At 41.9% G+C, this 22,517-nt stretch overlaps 1 protein-coding gene across 1 annotated transcript; it reads right to left on the bottom strand.

The window, feature by feature from the left end:
• Positions 1–530: 530 nt before the first annotated feature.
• Positions 531–3,388, bottom strand: LOC145796352 (uncharacterized). The gene is made up of 4 exons (XM_082881437.1): positions 3,142–3,388; positions 2,059–2,172; positions 1,279–1,860; positions 531–610 (listed from the first exon to the last, which is right to left on the bottom strand). The coding sequence occupies exons 1-4, from the start codon at positions 3,386–3,388 to the stop codon at positions 531–533; spliced, it is 1,023 nt and encodes a 340-aa protein (XP_082737563.1).
• Between the last annotated feature and the right edge of the window lie 19,129 nt (positions 3,389–22,517).

Raw genomic sequence — 22,517 nt, 5'->3', positions numbered from 1 at the left:
GGCTTTGTATAGCAGGAACGAGCAGTTGCTGTCCAAAGTGTTCCCCTCATCCTTTGGGGAAATCGCATTGGATTGGTTTCACAAGTTGTCGAAAGGAACTGTGAAGAGTTGGGAAGGCTAGGCCGAGATGTTTGTGGCTAGGTTTGTTACGAACAAGTTACAACTACTAAGGGTAGACTCCTTGTTGGCTCTCAACATTAGCGAGGGTGAAAGCCTCAGGGCTTACGCCAAAAGGTATTACAAGGTGTTCAACCGAATACCAACATGTAACCAAGAACTTACAGTCGTATCTTTCAAAAACGGCCTGGAGGATGAATGGTCGCTTCAGAAATTACTGGCAAAAACTCTACAAAAGAGCATGGAGGAGCTCATGGCACGGATCGAGAAGTATGCCAGAGCAGAAAAGCATATGCTGGAAACAAAGGCACCAAAGCAGGAGAAGAGAAACGGCTCGCCGAAATGAGGTCGAGGTGTCACGACCCAAACCCACCCCATAGGTTTAGCGTCGTAATCGGCTAGTAATCCTTGGATTACGAAAGGCCTCTTGACAGAGCAACATATAATAAGGGGTTGTGGAAGCAAAAATAGAGAATATACAATGTCCATAGAGCTGTGTTAACATATATGAGACAAAAATCTTCAAAACAAACTTGTATATATATATATATAATGTCATAATTACATTATGCATACATCGCCCATTTATAAAAATGAAACCAAAATGGGGACTTAGCCCAGTATAGATATACAGAACAAAATCAACAAAAGTCTTGACATGGTCCTCTCAAAAAGAACCTCCTCGGGAGGCACGGTAGTTGGCTGACGAAACAGAATCTTAGGCCATCAACTCTGGGCCTAGTCACGTGCCTGCTCCCCTACATACATAATATAAATAGTGAGCTGGAGCCTAGTGGATAATAATAGAGTAAAGGATTTAAATGAATGATGTCCATAACAGGTAGTTTTGTTCTAATTATTTCTTTTTGAACTGAATTTCAATTAAATCGACCATAAAATTCTAAAAATCTCAACTAACACATAAATCAAGTCAATTTTTGAATCGGATGTCGATAAGGCCTTCAATTCGCAAATCGAAACGGAAACATGAATAGACCTTTCTACGTTAAACAGATATAAACAAATAAGGTAACATATGATGCAAAATTTCACTTTAATTATTTATTAGGCATAATTAGGCATGGATTAACGTTAATCATGGATCGGGGTTGTTACAGTCTCCCCTCCCTTAAAGAGTTTGGTCCTCTAAACTCGAGTTACCTTCATTTTGGAAGAACGCTGGATTCAAAGGAAACAATTCAGGGTATCTTCTCATCATATCTTCCTCCATTTCCCAAGTTGCATAAGCCCCTCTGTGGTTTTGCCAATCAACTTTTACCAACAGTATTTCCTTGTTCCTTAGCTTTTTAATTCGACAGTTTACAATTTGTATTGGCCTTTCTTCGTACGTATAGTCATCCTTTAGAAGCACATGTATTGGCTTGATAACATGGTGCAGATCTCGTAAGTAATCCCGTAACATCGTGACATGAAAGACATTATGCATATGCTCCACAACTGACAATAAGGCTACCCGATACGTCACCGGGTTGATTTTCTCCAGAACTTCATATGGCCCAATATATCTCGGTGCTAACTTGCCCTTAACACCAAATTGAATTTGTCCTTTCATTGGAGTCACTTTGATAAACACGTGATCCCCGACTTCATACGCCCTATCTCTTCTTCGAACATCCGCATAAGTCTTCTGGCAACTTTGTGCAGTTTTCAAGCGTTGTTGGATCAATTTCACATTTTCCGTTGTTTCTTGCACAAGTTCTAGTCCCAACAATGGTCTGTCACCTACTTCATCTCAACAGATAGGAGAACGACATTTTCTTCCATACAAAGCTTCGTAAGGAGCCATCCCTATACTTGAACGATAGTTGTTATTGTATACAAACTCGGCTAAAGGAAGGTAAGTCTCCCAATTCCCTTGGAAGTCCAACACACACATCCACAACATATCTTCCAAAGTCTGATTGGTTTTTTCGGATTAACCATCTATTTGTGGGTGGTAAGCACTACTCATCCGCAGTTCAATTCCCAAAGCTTGTTGCACACTCTGCCAAAACCTTGACGTGAACTTCGAATCTCTATAAGATACAATGGATACTGGCACACCATGTAATCTCACAATCTCATTCACATAAATGTTAGCTAACTTATCCGCATTATGGAAAGTTTTGACAGGCAGAAAATAGGTAGACTTAGTTAAACGATCAACAATGACCCAAATAGAATCCATACCTTGAGGGGAGCGAGGCAACTCCACAATGAAGTCCATAGTAATATGTTCTCATTTCCATTCCGGTATTAGAAGTGGCTGTAGCAAACCAGTGTGTCGTTGATGTTCGGTTTTAACTTGTTGGCAGTGTGGACATCTTGCCACAAAATCTACAATACACTTTTCATCCCAGGCCACCAGAAATTTTGTTTCAAGTCATGATAAATCTTTGTATTCCCCGGATGCATGGCAAATTTGGAGTTGTGAGCTTCAGTCATGATGCATTTCCTTAAATAAGAACAATCCGGCGCGCAAAGGTGATTTTGAAATTTCAACACATTGTTCTCAAGTACAAACCCGGGCCTTGGTTTTGAGTCAAACTCATTCACAATCCTTTTTAAGAATTAATCTTGCAGTTGTTTCTCTCTGATTTCTTTAATGATTGTAGGTTGGGCAGAGATAGCAGCTAAAATTCCACCTTGTTCTCACAATACAACTTAAATCTCATTCTTTTCCAAATCACATAGCAATTCTTTTTGACCGGTGAACAAACATGACAAATTTCCCATTGCCTTTCGGCTTGAGGCATCTGCCACAATACTAGCTTTTCTCGGATGTTACAAAATCTGTAAATCATAGTCTTTAATCAACTCTAGCCATCTTCTCTATCTCATATTCAATTCTTTTCGAGTGAAGAAATATTTAAGGCTTTTATGATCTATGTACACTTCACAAGTCACACCATACAGATAATGTTGTCAAATCTTCAAAGCAAAAACCACTGCGGCGAGTTCAAGGTCATGGGTCGGATAATTACTTTCATGAGGACGGAGTTGCCAAGAGGCATAAGCAATCACCTTTCCATTTTGCATTAAGACATACCCAAGCCTTTATAGGAAGCATCACTGTAAATCTGGAACCCATCCTTTCCGTTTGTAAAGTCAGGACTGGTGCAGTCACCAGTTTGATTTTCAATTCTTGGAAGGCTAACTCTTGTTGATCGTTCCAGTCAAATGGTATATTTTTCTGCGTTAACTGTGTCAATGGCATAGCAAGTTTTGAGAAATCTTTCACAAATCTTCTATAGTAACCTACAAGATCCATAATGGCTTTAAATTTCTAAGGGTCAACAGAGATACCATTCTTGTTAATCACATGGCCCAAAAATGCTACATTGTCAAGCCAAAATTCACATTTGGACAATTTTGCATACAGCTTCTTTTCTCTCAAAATCTGTGAAGCAGTTCGCAAATGGTTCTCATGTTCTTCCCTGTTTTTGGAGTAAATCAAAATTTTATCAATGAACACAACAACAAACTCATCCAGATATGATTTAAACACCTTGTTCATAAGGTCCATGAAGGCAGCAAGTGCATTAGTCACCCCAAACGGCATTACCAAAAATTCATAGTGCCCATACCTAGTTCTGAATGCAGTCTTATCTAAATCTTTTGCCTTAACTTTCAATTGGTGGTACCCGGATCTGAAGTTAATTTTAGAAAATACTTGGGCTCCCTAGAGTTGGTCAAATAGGTCATTTATTTGGGGTAGTGGGTACTTGTTCTTCACGGTTACTTTATTCAATTCACGATAGTCTATACATAACTTCAAAGACCCATCCTTCTTCTTTACAAATAAGACTGGAGCACCCCTAGGTGATGTGCTTGGGCAGATAAATTTCTTGTCTAAGAGTTCTTGGAGTTGAACTTTCAACTCTTTGAGTTCAGAAGTTGACATTCTATAGGGGTCTTGGAAATAGGTTGTGTTCCAAGTACTATATCAATTGTAAACTCAATTTCCCTATCAATTAAGTCCCCAGGTAGGTCATTAGGAAACACATCAGGAAAGTCACAAACCACAAGAATAGTTTCCACACTGGTACTATCCAAAGACACAATCAATACACAGCACAAGTAACCCCGACAACTTTTTCTCAATAATTTCCTGGCCTTCATAAATGAAATCAAGTACGGTAGAGGGACTGCCCCATTTCCAGTAAAAATAAATTCAGGCATACTAGGTTGTCTAAACACAACAAATTTACTTGCATAGTCATTGGTGGCACAGTATTTAGTCAACCAGTCCATACCCAGAATACAATTAAAATTATCAATGTTCAAGAGCAACAAATCAACATATAATGTCATATCACCAATCATAATATCACATGCCGGATAAACATAAGCACATATCATAGAACACCCAGACGGTGTAGATACAGATAGTAAATAGTTCATAGGCTCTAATGGTCTAGTTATTTTCCGAGAAAAAGCATGTGACACAAATGAATGTGTGGAACTAGAATTAATTAGCACATAGGCATTCTGAGCATAGATAGAGATTATACTTGATACCACTGATTCAACATTCTGTAAATCCCCAAGCACTAATGCAAAAACCTGGCCTTGTCGCAAAGTTTCTCCTCCCGTATTGGCCTTCACATTAGTTCTTGGTGCAGGAAGACCCAGCTGAACTTACTGTAGGTCGGATAGTCGTGTCGAGTCTCATCGGGCAATCCCTAATCATGTGGCCCGTCTTGCCACATCGAAAACAAGCACCAGATGCACGGTAACACATGCCCATATGTTTCCTTCCACATTTTGGACAAACTAGCATAGACCCGCTGCTTTGTTTGAGCCACTTGACGACCTAATATTTTGCTTCTTCAAAAATGATCGGCCTTTCTTGAAATTGAATCTGGCCCTTTTTCCTCTCCATTCAGTTGTTGGAGTTGTAGCTTGTTTCTTGGCTGCTATTATGGCATCTGTCATCAATGCCCTATCAAGCACTTCCACATAAGCAGGCAATTTCAAGCCGCCTACTCGATCAAATACTTCCAGGTTTAGTCCTCCCTTGAACTTTCATGCTTTCTTATAATCGGTGTCTACCATGTGTGGGGCAAAACGAGCTAATTCAGTAAACTTGGCCTCAAATTCGGCCACTAACATCCTGCCTTGTTTGAGTTCTTAGAATTCTGACACTTTTCAATCTCTGAAGCATTAGGGAAAGTACTTGTTGTAGAATATATCATTGAATTGAGCCCATGACATGTCCCCGTTGTTACTTTGGATCAATGGCCACCATCTTCGGGCTTCATCCTTTAGGATGTGGTTGGCCAAGAGCACTTTCTGAGTTGCGGAACAAGGGAACACTTCAAACAACTTTTCCATTTCTAGAAACTAGGTTTCTGCCTTCAATGGTTCAATGCCACCCAAGAAGGTTGGCAGTTTCATTTTCGAAAATTTCTGAGTCAGATTGATGATGTCATTATTGTTCGGTTCAACTAGTATTGGCGAAGGTGGAGGAGGTAAAGGTTATTGTCTTAGTTGCTGCATTATGGCTTCAATCAAAGCCACAAGCATTTGTTCCATTCTGTTCATTCGGGCTTCAGAAGGTTCACTTGTATCATTTCCCCTTGCATACTCCACGTTGCTATAGAGACACCAAGTAATAATAAACATAGGAATAATCTTATTCATTTCTTTCAATTTTTTATTTTTATTTTTATTTTTATTTTTATTTTTATTTATTTATTTATTTATTTATTTTTGTCCAGATCCTAATTTAGTTTTCACATTTATAAAGATTACCACACACTTACACATGCTGATGTAATGTTCCTAATTCTTTCTAGGACATCCTAAGCTCTTATGGACTCGTGTGTGTAGTATAACTTGTGCTCTGATACCACTCTATCACGACCTAAACCAGCCCCTATAGGTTTAGCGTCATAACCAGCCAGTAATCCTTGGATTACCAAAGGCTTCTTGACAGAACAACATATAATAAGGGGTTGCGGAAACAAAAATAGAGAATATACAATGTCCATAGAGTTATGTTAACATATATGAGACACAAAGCTTCAAAACAAACTTGTATATATATATATATATAACGTCATAATTACATTATGCATATGTCGCCCATTCATAAAAATGAAACCAAAAAGGGGACTTAGCCTAGTACAAATGTACAGAACAAAATCAATTGAAGTCTTGACATGGTCCTCTCAAAAGGAACCTCCTTGGTAGGCACGGTAGTTAGCTGATGAAACAGAATCTTAGGCCATCAACTCTAGGCCTAGTCAGCTATATACATAATATAAATAGTGAGCTGGAGCCCAGTAAATAATAACAGAGTAAAGGATTTAAATGAATGATGTCCATAATAGGTACCGAAATCAGAGTTCATATTAGAAACATATATATTCATGTTCTTGTTCAACTACATGCAGAAATCAGAGTTCATGCTTCGTTATACATAGTATATCCATTAGCATTAACTTGCTTGGTAGTTCCATTGGGAACCTCTGGTATCGGGAAACTTGTAACTTGCTTGAACCACGGTATTGTTACCCCCGGGTAAGGGCCATGAGACCACAGTAATATTACCCCTAGGCAAGGAGCTTGCTTATAAAGGCACGCTATTGTTACCCCAGGGCAAGAGCCTTGTGCTAAGGATGCCACGAATACATTTCAGAAACTTGGACAATCATTTATTGCACATAATATAACATTTCATAAAATAGATCTTAATTCATATCATTTAGAGAATAATTAAAGTTAAACATAGCTTTACTAAGTTATTACTTATAGATGGCTCCACTAGTAGAACAGACAAATCAAATAACTAGTGGCACGTGACCTACACACACATAGTAGAAACACATAATAAAACACACACTCGGTTGGTACTGTACTTCTTTCATTTCCTTCTTAATGTGCTTCTAAGTCTTAACCTCTTATTGAGTCCTAATCATGGCCTAGGAGTACCTATGATGCAATGAGGACACTAATATGCACACATATGACAAAACTTGCAGAAAACAGGAGTCCCGCTCGAGCACAACTTCCCTCACTCGAGTAGACATTCAAACATGTGAGGGGATGCTCGAGCACAACTTCCCTAGCTCAAGTGGTCTATAAACTTTGCAAAAGTACTGGTTATGTGAAATATCAGCTTGATTGCTGTTCCACTCTCGCTCGAGCGTGAGACTCATGCCCTCGCTCGAGCACAACTCTTGCCGCTCGAGCGGTCTGCAAAACATGAAAACTTCTGGGAGCATGCATTTCATGATGGAGAGGACTTCAGGTTGCTCGAGTTTAAGTATAAGATCATAGAGTGGCCGCTCGAGTGCAGATTTTGCTGCTCAAGCAGAAGGGCAGAATCTGGAATTTCCAGATTGCACTCCCAAGCTCCAAACTTGAATTCAAAGCCATTAAACTCAACCTTTGGGCCCCAAAACTTGAGAAACAAGTCTAAACTTGGAAAACATAAAGAATTGAAGATCATTTCACGAAATCAAGGCCCAAAAGCATATCAATTGACCAAAACCCTACATGAAGCTTCCAAAACATGATCAAGTGTTACAAATTGATGTAATATAAGATGAATTCTCAAAACACATGTAAGATGAGTACATGCAAGTTGAAATTCTTTGAGATCAACCTCCAAACTTCATGAATTACACATGCATGTGAAAATCGTTAGAAATATACTCAAAATGCTATGATATATATATATATGCATTCATGGAATGATCCTCTTTTCTAATTCATTAGCTCATCTCTTGCATTATTTAGCTTAATTCTCAAGAATTCTTGTATTAGAATCTTGATTACAAGGTTTGAGGACAAAATTCTTACCTAGAGTCTTAATTGCACAATTGTAGAACTTCAACTCCCAATTTCTTGCAAATCTTCAACAATTCCTAGCTTTGAGTTCAATTTTTACTTTTTTTCTCTTTCCCACGTTTTTCTCTTGGAATGGGGTAATAGAAAAGTGCAAAAGTGAACTAAAGAGTTCACATGGGCCTTATATAGGCTCAAATAAAGAACTTAATTAAGTTTGACTTAATTAAACAAATTTGCACTATTTTGCTCTAATTATTTTGTTCCGAACCGAATTTCAATTAAACCTACCATAAAATTCTAAAAATCTCAAATAACACATAAATCAAGTCAATTTTTGAATTGGATGTCAATAAGGCCTTCAATTCGCAAACCAAAACTTAAACATGAACAGATCTTTCTACGTTAAACAGATATAAACGCAAATAAGGCAACATATGATGCAAAATGTCACTTTAATTACTTATTAGGCATAATTATGCATGGATTAACGTTAATCATGGGTCGGGGTTGTTACACGAGGTAACACCATCTTTAGCAGGCAGGAAATAGGGTTAAGGGCAACACAGACAGTCACCATTGTATTTAGGATTTCGATATACAAAGTTTTGGAAAGGATCAGGAACCAACTGTATTACAGAGCGCCAGAGAAGATCCCTGGTGAGTTCATAGGAATGAGCCTTGGGAAGCATTGTGCTTACTATAATGAGGGTGGGCACTTGACTCAAGGATGTAGGGCTCTGAAGACACACTTGGAGGATCTTGTCAGTCAGGGTCACTTGAGAGGCCTAGTAAATGAGGCTAGAACAAGGGAAGAGCAAGCAAGGCTGCCCCAGGCACCGACAACACCACCTCTACCATTGCCACCACAATAAGTAGATGGACATCGGGTGATCAATGTGATTAACTTGAAGGCCAATGAGAATGATGTACGTGGGGAAACTCAGAGAGTAAGGCACCTGCAACATGTGTATTAGGTCCAGCAAAAGAAGCCTAGGACAAATGAGTACCAAGGCCCAATGGTTTCTTTTACGGAGGCAGACCTAGATTTGGTGCAACATCCACACGACGATGCCCTAGTGATAACGCTAAAGATTGGGCAGTGCCAAGTGAGGTGCATACTAGTTAATCAAGGCAGTTTTTGTGACATCATGTATGTTTGGTGTTACAAGGAACTTGGCCTTCATCCAGACAATCTGGAGCAGTCCAACAGCCCAATGGTTGGATTCAACGAAACGCCGACATGGCCTCTAGGAGCCACGAATTTGGAGGTGCAAGCAAGCATGAAAAAGGTAAGCACGAAGTTTATAGTAATTGATACCCCCTTTCCTTTACAATATAATTTTGGAAAAACCATGGCTGCATGCAATAAGGGCTATTTCCTCAACACTACACCAGCTGTTACAGTTTTCAACTGAGCATGGAATTGAGGAGGTCAGAGAGGATCCGGTGGAGGTAAAAAATTACTCAATGGCAGTAATGAAGTCCACCTGCAACGTGCGAGGGACAGAAATAGTAGAAATTGAAGACGAGGACATGGAGGTCCTAGATGATGTTGGCAAAGAACCAGCTGGCAAGAGTGAGGAAGGTTTGAAGAAAGTTATGGTAACAGAAGATGACGAAGAGTGCTTCTTCCTTCTCCACTCAGGCTTAGCCGAGGAAGAGGAAAGGGTGTTAGAGGCTTTCTTGTGAGCAAACATAGAAGTGTTTGTCTGGACACCGTACGAGATGCCTGGCATTGACCCCGAGGTCACCTGCTATAGGCTCAGTGTAGACAGATCAACAAAACCTGTCATCCAACAAGCAAGAAGGCTATGGAGGCAGTAGAGGAGGAAGTGAACAAGTCAGAGGAAGCCAAGGCCATTTGGGAGGTGAACTACCCAACCTGGCTATCCAAGATGGTAGTTGTGAAAAAGAAGAATGGGAAGTGGAGGATCTACGTGGACTTCACCAGCCTAAATAAGGCATGCCTCAAAGGCAGCTTCTTTCTGCCTAAAATTGATTAGCTGGTCGATGCTACTTTAGAGCATTAGAGGATGAGCTTCCTAGATGCTTACAAGAGATACTACCAGATAACAATGTATCCCCCTGACAAGGAGAAGACTACATTTATCACCCCAAAAGGGTTGTACTACTACAGAGTGATGCCTTTCGGGTTGAAAAATACAGGAGCAATCTGCCAGAGGTTGGTGACTAAGGTGTTCAAATATCTAATTGGAAAGACAGTAGAAGTGTACATTAATGACATGGTCATGAAGACCATGGAGCCAAGGAACCATCTGGCCGATTTAAAGGCAGTTTTTGATAGCCTAAGAACATATCGACTCTGACTCCATGCTTTGAAATGTGTATTTGGAGTCAGGTCTGGTAAGTTCTTCGAATACTTGGTCACCAGAAGAGACATTGAGGCAAACCTAGATCAAATCAAGGCCATCCTTGAATTAAAGAACCCGACGTCATCCAAGCAGGTCCAGATTATGACCGGCAAGGTAGCAGCCTCGAACAGGTTCATTAGCCGAAGTTCAGATAAGTGTAAACCATTTTTTAGTTTGTTAAAGAAGGCCACCGATTATTTGTGGACAGAAGAGTGCGAAATCGCCTTTGCTGACTTGAAAAAGTACCTGACAACAGCTCCAGTTCTATGAAATCCAATACCTGGAGAAGAATTGTTCCTGTACTTGGCTATTTTAGACCACGCAGTGAGTGCTGTGGTAATTCGAAAAGAGGAAGAAGAGCAAAAGGCATTATACTATGTAAGTAAGACCCTAGCAAGTACAGAACCCAGGTATCTACCCTTGGAGAAATTGACACTAGCCTTGGTGATGGCTTCCAAAAATTGAATCACAATTTCCAAGCCCATAAGATTATGGTGCTAACTGAACATATCTTGAAGTCCCTATTGCAGCATGGAGATCTGATAGGTAGAATAGCCAGATGGACAGTGGTACTGGGCTAATATGACTTAGAATTTAGCCCTAGAACAACGATCAAGGGCCAGGTTTTGGTCGACTTTGTGGCTGAGTTCACCCCTGGTGCCATCCCACGTCGGGCTCTGGTAAACCGCAGCTTAGGATGCCCAAAAGAGTAGGAAGAAACACAACTGGGGCCAAAGAACCCCACTCCAGCACCACAGAAGAAGGTAGAGAAACCAAAACCTTGCGACATCTACATCAGAGATTCCTTCAGCCTGTTTGTTAATAGAAGTTCAAATCGGCAAGAAGCGGGGGCAGGAATGGTTTTGGTATCTCCAGAGGGTTGAATGATAGAGCAATCAATCAGTTTGGGATTTAAGGCCTCCAACAACATAGTAGAGTACGAGGCACTAATTGCTGGGCTAAAGCTAGCAGCAGCAATAGAAGCCGATGAAGTGGTCGTCTTCTATGACTCCCAACTTATTGTGAATCAAGAAAAGGGCGAGTATGTAGCCTAAGATGAACGAATCATAGCCTATGTCGAAGAGGTTGTCAGACTGCTCACTCTATTCCAAGATTACCGGTTACAGCAGGTTAGCCGAGATGACAACAACCATGTCGATGCCTTGGCCAATTTGGCTAGTGCAATTAAATCAGGGGAGCCAAGGACAATCATGGTTGATTAGTTGACGAGACCAAGTATGGAGCCTTTGATAAAAGAATATGATGCAATGTTCATAAAAATGGGTCCAAGCTGGATGGATGCAATAGTGGTGTTCCTTAGTGATAACAAGGTACCAAATGACCAAAAAGAGGCACACAAGACCAGATTGAGGTCGGCCAGGTTCATCCTAACAGCAGAAAGCCATCTTAACAAAAGGTCCTTCACAGGGCCCCTTTTGAGATGTGTGCATCCATCCCAGGTAGAGGACTTCCTGTACGAAATCCATGAAGGTGTATGAGAAAGCCATGCTAGGGGCAGATCACTTGCTCATAGGTCCATAACTTAGGGATGCTAGTGGCCCTACATGTAGAAGAATGCTAAAGCCTATGTGAGGAACTATGAGAAGTGTCAAAAGCTTGCACCTTTGATACATCAACCAGCAGCAAATTTGAACCCAGTGTCCAGTCCTTGGCCGTTTGCCCAGTGGGGCATGTACATAATGGGACAACTACCCCAGGCAACTGGACAGAGAAAGTTCTTGTTAGTAGCCACACACTACGTCACAAAGTGGGTAGAGGCTGAACCCCTTGCGAAGAATTAGATATTGATGTAAAAAACTTCATCTGGAAGAACATTATTACCAGGTTTGGGATTCTAAGAGCTATTGTGGCAGACAATGGCACCCATTTTGACAATAAGCTAATCTAGAGCTTCTGTGCAATGTACAAGATTAAAAACTATCACTCTAATCCTAGTTTTTTCAAGAGTAATGGACATGAAAAAGCATCCAACAAGACCATCTTGGATGGGATCAAGAAGAGGCTGGAAGCAGCCAAGGGAAAATGGGTGGAAGAATTGCCCAATGTTTTATGGGCATATCGGACTACGCCGAGAAGATCAACGGGGGAATTTCCCTTTGCCTTGGCTTATGGCACTAAAGCAGTTATCCCATTGGAGGTTAGCATCCCAGGAATTAGAACCCAGGGAGTGGATAATGGGACCAATGAGGCATTCCTGGCCCGAGATCTATATTTGTTGGAAGAAAGAAGAGAAAGAGCAGCAATTCGGCTGGGGGCATACCAATAACAGCTTACTAGGGCTTGCAACAAGAAAGTCAACCCAAGAGAGTTTAAGGTTCAGGACCGTGTCCTGAGGAAAGTCGGCAGCAACAAGAAGGATCCTAGGGAGGGCAAACTTGGCCCAAACTAGGAGGGGCCTTATAGAATCATCTCGGTTGCCGGCAATGAGGCATATTGGCTTGAAGACAATGATGGCAAAGAGTTGCCAAGACCCTAAAACACTTGCAATCTGAAGTTTTTCTATCATTAGTTTTTAAGTTTCAAATTATGTCATGATTTTATTAGCCAAAATTTTAGTAAAGTGCTAGTTCAATTTTGTTTTTATAAATAAATTGTTGAAATTTGTGCAATAGGACTGAATAGTCTTATGACGATTGAAACATGACAAATAACTTAGACTTATCATATGGTAGAGTTGAATTATACTTGCAGTACGATAAAGTTGAACTAAGTTGGCGATGTTTCTGATTGAAACATGACGAATAACTTAGACTTATCATATGGTAGAGTTGAAATTATAATTTCCATACGATAGAGTTAAACTAAATTGGTGATGTTTCCGATTGAAACATGACGAATAACTTAAAACTTATCATATGGTAGAGTTGAATTATACTTGGCATATGATAAAGTTGACCTAAGTTTGATCTACTTAGATTAACAGAGAAATCGAAGTAGCAAGCCTCGTCTAATCTTTGTTTGAATTAGACCTTGGCTAGAATTGGGGTTGCGTGCTTAATGTGACATAAGTGGTACTTAGGTTCACATTAGGAGGCATTAAGCAGGAATAGGGAATAAGCTTGACACTTGTGGAAACTTTTTGAAAAATTCACAAGTTGGAGTTAGCCGAGGTAACCAGATAAGGGGACATCCGAGGTATTTGTTTCCCGAGGTAACCAAAACAGTTATCAAGACTGGAAAGATTGAAAGGGTGAAGTATTGGTAACACTTGTTGAAAGTTACCCAGAGGAAATTTTATAAAGTGCCTGTTGGCCGAGATCACAGTAAATGGTGAAACTCCGAGGTGAGTTGGTCCAAGGTGATAGCTGAGGTTACACCCGAGGTAAGTGTGTCCGAGATGATATATGTCCAAGGTGTTCTAAATCCAAAGTGATCATACAAGAAAGTTGTAGAAGTACAATAATATTCTAAAAGTGTTAAAACAGGCATGGCATAGAAGAAAATCAGTAAGCATACATGAAGAGAAGCATTCAACACTTAGAAGGAAATATAAGACTTACATTCAGAAGATGGACCATGTTCACAGGAAAAAAGACACTTCGGCCTGGCAAAAAGACAACTTGTTCGGGCACAAAAGAAGGCACATCGGCCAAATTGAAACTTAAAATTGTTCAAACAAAATGAAGATACAACTGAAAGAAGAAAAATTTAAAGTAAAGAAAAAATTTCTAAGTAGACTGTTCTGCTTCGATGGTTGACGGTGCTTCGGCCTCGGCAGACAGTTGGGCAGTCTTCTCAGCCTCGATCTCGGCATCGATCTCGAGAAGAGTGTGGTCAAGGCTCTTCTCGGTGGCCTAGATCTCGACTTCAAAGGTGGTGTTCTCAGGAGTGGCACTTTTGGGAACCTCGTCTTCATCATCTTGAGTCAAGTCTAGGACTTGCTCATCCAGAGTGGGGGACTTGGCCCCAAGAGTGGTCTCCTCTTCTTCATTTGAATCTTCAGTGTCGGCCTCATTCTTTTCGGCCTCGTCATCTGATCCCTTTGGAGTTGAAGGGAACGAGCCTCAAGTGGCGAAACTCCAAGAAAAAACACCGAAATTGAATTTCAATAGGTTCAAAACGGAGGAAATAAAGAGGGTTTAGCGAATAAATTTCATATGAGGCATTGAAAAACGCATAAAAAGTGAAAATCTAGAGAGAATAAGTGCCTAGAGAGAGAGGGGAAAGAATTTTGGGCATGGGGTAATGAGGATATGAAACCCCAAGCCCTATACTTAAAGACCCATGCGCAAAAGACCAAAAAACCCTTAATCTGTCACGGGTGCCTGGCAGGCCACTTTTGTGGCCGAGAAGGCTTCTTCGAGGTCGGCAGGTGGCCGACAACCCTCTCCAGTGGCCGGTAGGTGTCCCATGGCCTCCCTCTGAGTCCTGATGCTATTTTGTGTCTTTGTTTCCCAAGAATTGCAAGGAAAGTTCACTGTTGAGTTCAAATTGTCTCCACGGAAGCTCAAAATTGTATTTTCGGTATGCAATGTTCGTCACTTGTCAACATAAACAAGGTGTATCCTTTAAACATATTGTGACTCTTCCGAGAGGTAAATCGGAAGTTGTTACTGAATTTGTTTTTGTCAAATTATGCTTTTGTACCTTGCGTAGAACATGCATTTCATATTGTTGCATAGAATATGCATTTTACATATACATTGCGTGTGTGTGTAGACGGCGCCCGCGTGGGCCTCGCTGCTACAGTTCGGACTCTCGATTTGTGTCACGGTTCTTAATCTGAACCAAAGAGTCCAAATCTGGCAAATCGTTTTGAGAAACAGATTTTTGAAAAAGTAGTGCCAAACATGGACTGCTTTGCCAGATACAGAGTCGCCACCTAAATATTTTTTTGTGGGAGAATTTAGGAAACCCTGACTCGGTGCCGAAGGCCACATGTCCGTCATCACCGGAGTTGTCTCGGCTCGGGAGCTTGGGTACGATCGGGGAAGGTCAGCTATGAGCACCCCCTTTCGCCCGGTCCGAAGACCGGCCTCTACTAACCGTGATGTCCGTTTTTGAAAACTTTACGTGTTCTTAAACCAATTATTAGCCTAGAATTACTATGTTATGCGCACAGCAAACAAGTATAGACTAGATTGCCTAATTTGGAAATAAACATTGCATATCCGTTCGGTTTGAAAATGCTTTGGAATTTGCTACTCGCAAGTAGGCTAAAATACGGATTTCAACGAGTTTTTCCAACTCAGACAATCCAACCTTCACCTATAGGCATTCAAAACAGTTTAACACATAAGCATCTAGCCACATGTTAAGCATGCTGTCATGGCAATATTCACACTCATGTGATATGCTAAAGTGGAAATACTTACATAGTACTCCGTGCCAAAACAAAGAACTTGTTAGCAAACATGCATGATCCAAGTCCATGTTAAGTGCCTAATGCATCGCATACAAAATGTTGTTAGAATAGGCTCGGCTATCCTAAACATGTCATGTGAAGATGCACAATTATCACGTATTCAGTTTGGGAATTGAAGTACTAATGCAATTAGCGTGATGTACCGAGCCTAATGCATGTAATACAAAATGCATGAATGCACGCATGCATAGCATAAGGTATGCTGAATTTAAACATGCCCTAATCTACCACCGTAAGCAGGTAAATAAAAGGGAAGAAAGAAGTGGGGTTGGAAGACATACACACCACCCACACACACTTATTACAGATTTACCCTCACTCGGAGGGACCGAATAAATATTACAAATTAATTAACTACGCAAGCTAATTAATATTACAAATTAACTAATTTAATTAACAAATTAAATAAATTAATTAAAGCAGGAAAACGCCTCGGGAAGCGCGCCACCATGCATGGGCTGCCTCTGTTTTCCTGCCTTTCCTCCTCTGGAGGCTGTTAAAGCCTCAGGACTGATCCCTTGGACAGAGAGGATCACCACCGGCTGATTGAAATTGCCACCGGCAGTGTGGTATGGCCATCGGCACAAAATTGAATCTGTCGGCAGAGAAAATGGTGCCGGTCGGCACATTACACTGCCGGTCGGCAGAGTATTCCTGCAGAACCTGCAACTCACAGCAACAGAGGGCAAAACAAAGCATGGCAGCACAATTCAAGGTATGTATGCAATAATCATGTCCCTTATCATGTTTGCGACTTAAAGGGGCATGTGCCTCGATTCTCGGACCACCAATCACGCATTTCCATGCATGATGGCCCAAAGAACCAAGTATGCAATTTTGATTTCAAATGTGTGCAAATCAATCAAACAAAACTCCCAATCCCTATCACCCAAGTCAAGGGACAAGGAATGCATGCAAGATGCAATGCAACCTAGGCATACAAGCTAAGGATGCAACATGGCATGGCAAAGCACTTATGCAAGCATACAAGCATACATATGGCAATGCAAATAAATGGAAAGATGGACTTATACATGAATTCGGCAGCTCTAAAATAGACCTAAAACAGTGGCCATAAGTGCTAAAGAGTGAGGGCTAAATGGCATACACACACACATGCACATAAGGACCAACACTTAAGCACAAATCAAGCAACATTCAAACACACTTGAAAGGGGCAAACATGAACAATTAGCATGCATTATAAGCCTTGAAATCATGCTAATACATGGTGCCAAACCAAGTAACAAATCAAGCTAAGCATGCACCAAATGGCCTAAGTGTTCAAAGCAAATCAATGAGGCATTGAACTACACTTAACATGACCAAACATGGCATGAAAAGAAGGACCAAAATCAGAGGTTTAGCATGTTAAGACAAAGCTAAAGGACTACATAGATGGCATCTAAGTGACTCAAAAAACAAAGACATGCATAAACAACAAAACTTGGAGCATTGCTACACAAGCTTCCAAAGCATTTAAGAGGCATGCAAGGCAATCAAACAAGCATGGAAATGGGACTGAAATGGCATATAGAATGATCCCAAATCACCAAAACAATGCAAAGATGGCATGCTACACATGCACATACTCAAGGCCAACAAGCCCAAATACAAAGGAGCTATATCAAGCATGCCAAAAGCAACCCAAACGACTATGGACAGAGCTAAAACATGGCAAGATAAGCACATAATCTTCACAAGACTAAGCCTAAAACATGCTCCAACAAAGGCTAACAACCTAAGGCACATTAAGGCATAAACAAGGCATTACATGGCAACTATGCTAAACATGCATGGAGTCCCAAAACCAACTTAAAATCATGTTATATCATGGATATATAAGCATGAAAAACAAACCAAACATGCTCAACACACACTTAAGCATAGGCTTCCTTAAGAGGCCAAAATGTGCCCTTTTCAAGGACAACAAGGAGAGGGGGTGGCCCTCTCCTTCTTGGGACTTCAAAGCATCATCTTCACCACTGAAATCCCTCAAGATTTCAGTGGTGAAGAGACCTCAACACCAAAATCCCGGGGCTAGCACAAAATGGCTCAAAAAGAGGCCTTTTGAGGCCTAAGGGTGGTCAACAACCCTCAAACAACAAAACACTCTTAATAAACAATAAAGAGGGCCTAAAAACAGAAATTTTTTATGTTATACAATAATCACAAAAACAGCTCTAAGATAGGTAGAAAATCAATGCAAAAATGGGGAATAAAGGTGTAAGTTTCTTACCCTTGTAGTCCTCTTCAACAATGGTGCTCCAATGGCCTCCTTGAGCTTGAATCCAACACCAAAACTTCAAAACAAACTCTTTAGAACCTCAACTCCAAGAGGAAGGTGAAACACTAGGTGTTTGTGTGCAATAGTGAGACACAAAACACCTAGTGAACAAAATGAGAGGGAAAGAGAGATAGAATGTGTATCTCACCCAAACCCTAGAACAAGAGCTCAACAATGGCTGTTTTGCTCTCCAAAATATCCTAAGTCTAACCTTGTCTCTCCTCTTTTTGCCTTAGAGAGAGCTCCTCTCTATATGTCTCTTGTAAAGCTTACAAGACAAGCTTTGCAAGAGGGAGATCCCTCCATACACGTGTATGGAGGGGAGCAAAAGCAATACAGCTGTCTAAAAATATCTGCAAAAGCAGATGAACAGCAATCGGCCGGCCAAAAATGCCATCTTGGCCAAAAAGAGTGCCGGTCGGCAACAAATAGTGCTGACCGGCAACAAAGAGTGCCGGCCGGCAAATTATATTGCCGGTGGCAGCAAAAAAACAGCCGGTGCATCTAGCCACTGCCGGTGGTGGGTGGGGATGGTCTACAAGCCCCACCCTGCCTCTCAAAGGCAAGATGCAAGTGTTTGGTGCAAAACCAGACACTAAACGGTCGAATTCGGGGATCCTGAGGCATGGCGCGTGAGCCGAGACCTCCGGGAACTCCAAACGAACACAAACATGGATAATCACCGAGTGTTCAAACGGTGACGTCCAAGTCTTGAGGACGGTCAAAAATGGGGTGTCTACAGTTGCCCCTCTTTGACAGAACTTGAAAGTCATAACAATGACGGGAGTGAATGTCAAAGCCCAGAGACGACCCATTTTTGACAAGGCCGAAGACTCAGACAAACATACAAGAAAAATAAGATATGCGCCCGAAGGCAGGGGCAAAATGCAAGACAATGCACGAAGCCGAGCATAACTTATGATCATGCAAAGAAAGCTGTAATGAAGCAAACATGCAACAGTTTTAAGCTAGCATACCAAACTACACTACAATGCAGAAAGGATGTAAGAGAATTATGGAATTCTCAATACGTCTCACTCGGGAGATACAATACCTGTGCGGCTCGTCTGGTTGCACCAGCTTCAAATGAACCGTACATACAATATCGTGCCTGCAAAGAAAACAAACTTAACAGGTACAATATGGTTAGCAACATGCACAATAGCATACTCGAAATGCGTGACAGCGCAAAGCAAGTGGGGAGCATAACAATGCTGTGGAAAGACAAACAGGTAAGTGGAGTAAACGGTCTACGCCGGCAACAAAATTGATCATGAACATGCGGTCTACGCAGATGATGATATTTAGCAAATATGCGGTCTACGCAGTTGAAACATGCGGTCTACGCAGGTGATGAAACTGAACATGCGGTCTACGCAATCAAAACATGCGGTCTACGCAGGTAATGGAATTAAGCATGCGGTCTACGCAATCAAAACAGGCGGTCTACGCAGGTAATGAAACTAAACATGCGGTCTACGCAATCAAAACACGCGGTCTACGCAGGTAATGGAATTAAGCATGCGGTCTACGCAATCAAAACGTGCGGTCTACGCAGGTAATGAAATTAACCATGCGGTCTACGCAATCAAAACACGCGATCTACGCAGGTAATGAAATTAAACATGCGGTCTACGCAATCAAAACATGCGGTCTACGTAGGATATGGAATTAAACATGCGGTCTACGCAATCAAAAACATGCGGTCTACGCAGGTAGTGAAATTAAACATGCGGTCTACGCAATCAGAACATGCGGTCTACGCAGTAATGAAATTAAGATGCGGTCTACGCAATCAGAACATGCGGTCTACGCAGGTAATGAGATTTGGATAAGCATGCGGTCTACGCAATCAAAACATGCGGTCTACGCAGGTAATGAAAATAGTAATGCGGTCTACGCAATCAAAACATGCGGTCTACGCAAATAAAGAATTGACATGCGGTCTACGCAAGTAAAGAATTGACATGCGGTCTACGCAAATAAAGAATTGACATGCGGTCTACGCAAGTAAAGAATTGACATGCGGTCTACGCAAGTAAAGAATTGACATGCGGTCTACGCAAATAAAGAATTGACATGCGGTCTACGCAAATAAAGAATTGACATGCGGTCTACGTAAGTAATGTAATTAAGCATGCGGTCTACGCAATCAAAAACATGCGGTCTACGCAATCAAAACATGCGGTCTACACAGGTATTGAAATTAAACATGCGGTCTACGCAGGTAAAGAATGATTACAAATATGCGGTCTACGCAAGTATTGAAATTAAACATGCGGTCTACGCAATCAAAACATGCGGTCTACGCAGGTATTGAAATCAAACATGCGGTCTACGCAGGTATTGAAATTAAACATGCGGTCTACGCAATCAAAAACATGCGGTCTACGCAGGTACTGAAATCAAACATGCGGTCTACGCAAGTAAAGAATGATTACAAACATGCGGTCTACGCAAGTATTAAAATTAAACATGCGGTCTACGCAAGGAAAGAAATGATTACAAACATGCGGTCTACGCAAGTAAAGAAATTGATTACAAACATGCGGTCTACGCAGGTAATGTAATGAGATGCGCAAAACCGGACAACGGAATGCAATGCACAAAACAGTGCGACAATTTGAAATGCACAAAACAGTGCGATGCGCAGAACAGCGCGAACAATTTTGAAAGGCACAAAACAGTGCGATGCACAGAACAGCGCGAGGTTTGAAATGCACAAAACAGTGCGACGGTTTGAAATGGACAAAACAGTGCGACGGTTTGAAATGCACAAAACAGTGCAATGCGCAGAACAGCGCGAACAATTTTGAAATGCACAAAACAGTGCAATGCGCAGAACAGCGCGAGGTTTGAAATGCACAAGACAGTGCGATGACCAGTGTGACACGCACGCCACATGAAATGTAAACGGGCTTAAATGCGCAACAACGCACGTATTCCAGAATGCATGACAATGCATGGAATGGAAATGCAATGATGATGCATGAGAAATGTGCACGGCAATGCAAAGGGGTGCGTGTTGCAACGCATGTAACACGTGCATAACAATGCAAATGTATGGCGCATGACAGCGCAATGTAATGCACCGAAGTAGTGTGATGAACTCGTGCAACACACATGGGGCAACTTTTGAATTTAAAAGGATACAAAAAGGATACACCTTGCATGAATTCGAGTGCCACGCACTGGAGACACGGCCCGCGGTCAGAACAGAGGCCGGTTGAGCGTCGGAGATGCACTTTCTTGCACTTTCTTGAGCTATGAAGACCCAAAACAGCTCAAATGGCCTAAACAAGGCTGTGGGAACCCCACCGGCCGAAAGATGAGGCCACTGGCTGGCCATCGGCACAAAAACAATTCCATCGGCACAAAAAAGTGCCGGCCGGCACAAAACATTGCCGACCGGCAAACAGTTGCTGATGCGGGGCAGTTTTGACTTTTCACCTTGGGTGTTATAAAATAGGGCTTCAAGCCCTATTTCCTCATTTCCTCCACGCCGAAATCCCTTGCTCTCTCTCTCTAGAGCTTTTTCTCTTCCCCATTTCTCCGTTTCTTCGCGTTCTACGCCCGTTTCGTCGTCGGATTCGCGTTTCTCTTCGCGTTTCGGACGTTTTCGACCGATCACATTCTCGTTTCGGTGCCTCGTTTGGCGTTCTCGCCTTTTCGGGGTTTGTTCCCCTCACTTTCCTCTTCATTTCCGTGCCCTTTCACATTCCGGCCTTCCCGGCCATTTCCGACCTTCTCGGGAGTTGACTTTCCGGTTGACTCTTCGTATTCCGACCCGATTTTCCTTTTCCAGGCCATTTTCACACCACTCTCTTCATGGCGGACGACATTCCATGTGGCGGGACTCCCCCGGACCACGAGATGGATCCCGGGGTCGAGCTCTTACCACTGAGCGAGCGCCCGTTCGACCCGGCGACCTACCGGCCGGCGATCCACGTTCTGCCCCCAGACGGCCTGCGTCAGTTCCGGAGCTTTGAGAGGTACGCGGCGCCTGAGCTACTACTACGCGAGCCTACCTCCCATCTGTCTTTCAGCACTTCCGAGGTAACTTTTCATCTTCTGTTTTACTTTCTGCAATGTAGGATACAAAACTGCCATAGTTAGCTGTATTCTCTAACTGCTGAAATCTGATATGCCGTAGACCGTAGTTGATTGTAAACATACATACAACTGATATCTGCTTGAGACTGACACATGCACACACACTGCACTAGCCCTGAATCACCCAAACACACGGCACACACTGTATTTCTACTGCACACACACTGGTACCCAGTATTTGTCTGAATCTGTTAGATTTGCACATATGCTACATCTGTTCTGAAACACCCAAACACGCTGACACAACACACATATTTTACTGTAAGCACACCGGCACCCGGTATTTGCCTGAATCTGACAAACTTGCATACATGCCATATCTGTCCTTTCAAAACTGCATTTTGAATGTTGTCTTGCAATTGTTGTTTTGTGTTTGCAGGAGGGTTCCAATACCATTCGCGGGTATGGGAATACTGGTGCGCGGGAGTGGTATGATGAGCTC

This window comes from Camellia sinensis, chromosome 7, assembly GCF_055761805.1.
Source record: "Camellia sinensis isolate YWXY chromosome 7, ASM5576180v1, whole genome shotgun sequence".
In the NCBI taxonomy this organism is placed as follows: Eukaryota; Viridiplantae; Streptophyta; class Magnoliopsida; order Ericales; family Theaceae; genus Camellia; species Camellia sinensis.
The sequence above is the reverse complement of the archived record's forward strand: the minus strand, read 5'-3'. Positions and strand labels throughout refer to the sequence as shown.